The 956-nt window shown below is 36.9% G+C and overlaps 1 protein-coding gene across 1 annotated transcript; it reads left to right on the top strand.

Annotated features, from left to right (window-relative positions):
* Positions 1–66: 66 nt before the first annotated feature.
* Positions 67–554, top strand: LOC107735731 (protein Jumonji-like; the record flags this gene model as incomplete). Its single annotated transcript, XM_016547320.1, has 2 exons — positions 67–244; positions 409–554. Coding segments are annotated over 2 exons (324 nt in total), but the record flags the coding sequence as incomplete, so codon positions are not given.
* Positions 555–956: the final 402 nt, after the last annotated feature.

Raw genomic sequence — 956 nt, 5'->3', positions numbered from 1 at the left:
AAATTTTCCGAATCTCAGAAACTGTCCATAAATGTTGGGTCAAATTCCTGTTGCGTGCTTTTTCAGGGATGCAGAGATCAGCCAGCGCAGGGATCTGTTCAAGGCCGGGCTCCGTCTGTCTGCGCGCTACGGCACACACTGCGAGTCTCAAGCAGACAAGAAGAAGCAGCAACGGTCGAGATACACAGAAGACACGGCTGACAGACGCTGCCAAGTGTGTCAGCATCTGTGTTACCTCTCCATGGTAAATTTACAACAATACTCATCACTTTATATCCTACATTTCATTGTAAAACAATAACCATCAGTTGATGTACTTTATACACAGGGATTTCCTCAGGCTAATTGGTCTAGCTATGCTATAATATATTAGCATATGCTGTACTCTCCCTGTCTCTTGTTCAACAGGTTGTTCACGAAAGTGACAACGTGGTTTTCTGTCTGGAATGTGCTCTTCGATACATCCAGAAGCGCAGGTCCCCCCGTGGCCTCAAGATGATGTTTCGTTACACTGAGGTACTTGACTGTCTACAGCAAGTGGATATAAAATACCAGTATATATAATAGTTTGGAATAGCATTAACTGTACACTCTCTACTTTTTTTTTTTTAAAGTAATGTCTAAAACAAAATCAGAATTTATTTCATTACACACTACCATTCAAAAGTGTGGAGTCGGAAATATCTTTTGTAACAATGCAAAAGTCTGTACTGTCACTTTTGCTAAAAAAATTTTACTAAACCAAGACTTTTTTCTGAATGATGATACATGCTCATTTCCTTGATTCTTATATTTCGACTACTTCGCTGTCATCCTAAAAAAAAAAAAAACATTTAAAAAGATGATTAACACTTATGTAATGTAATATTTAGCAAATCTCAAAATGAATATCCATTTTATACATTACTATCAAATCCGTGTATCATTCGATCATTAGTTTTTTTATTTAATATTGA

Source organism: Sinocyclocheilus rhinocerous, unplaced genomic scaffold (assembly GCF_001515625.1).
Source record: "Sinocyclocheilus rhinocerous isolate Xijiao unplaced genomic scaffold, SAMN03320098_v1.1 C36266846, whole genome shotgun sequence".
NCBI classification, from domain to species: Eukaryota; Metazoa; Chordata; class Actinopteri; order Cypriniformes; family Cyprinidae; genus Sinocyclocheilus; species Sinocyclocheilus rhinocerous.
Note: the sequence above shows the minus strand (reverse complement) of the source record. Positions and strands in the feature narration are given on the sequence as shown.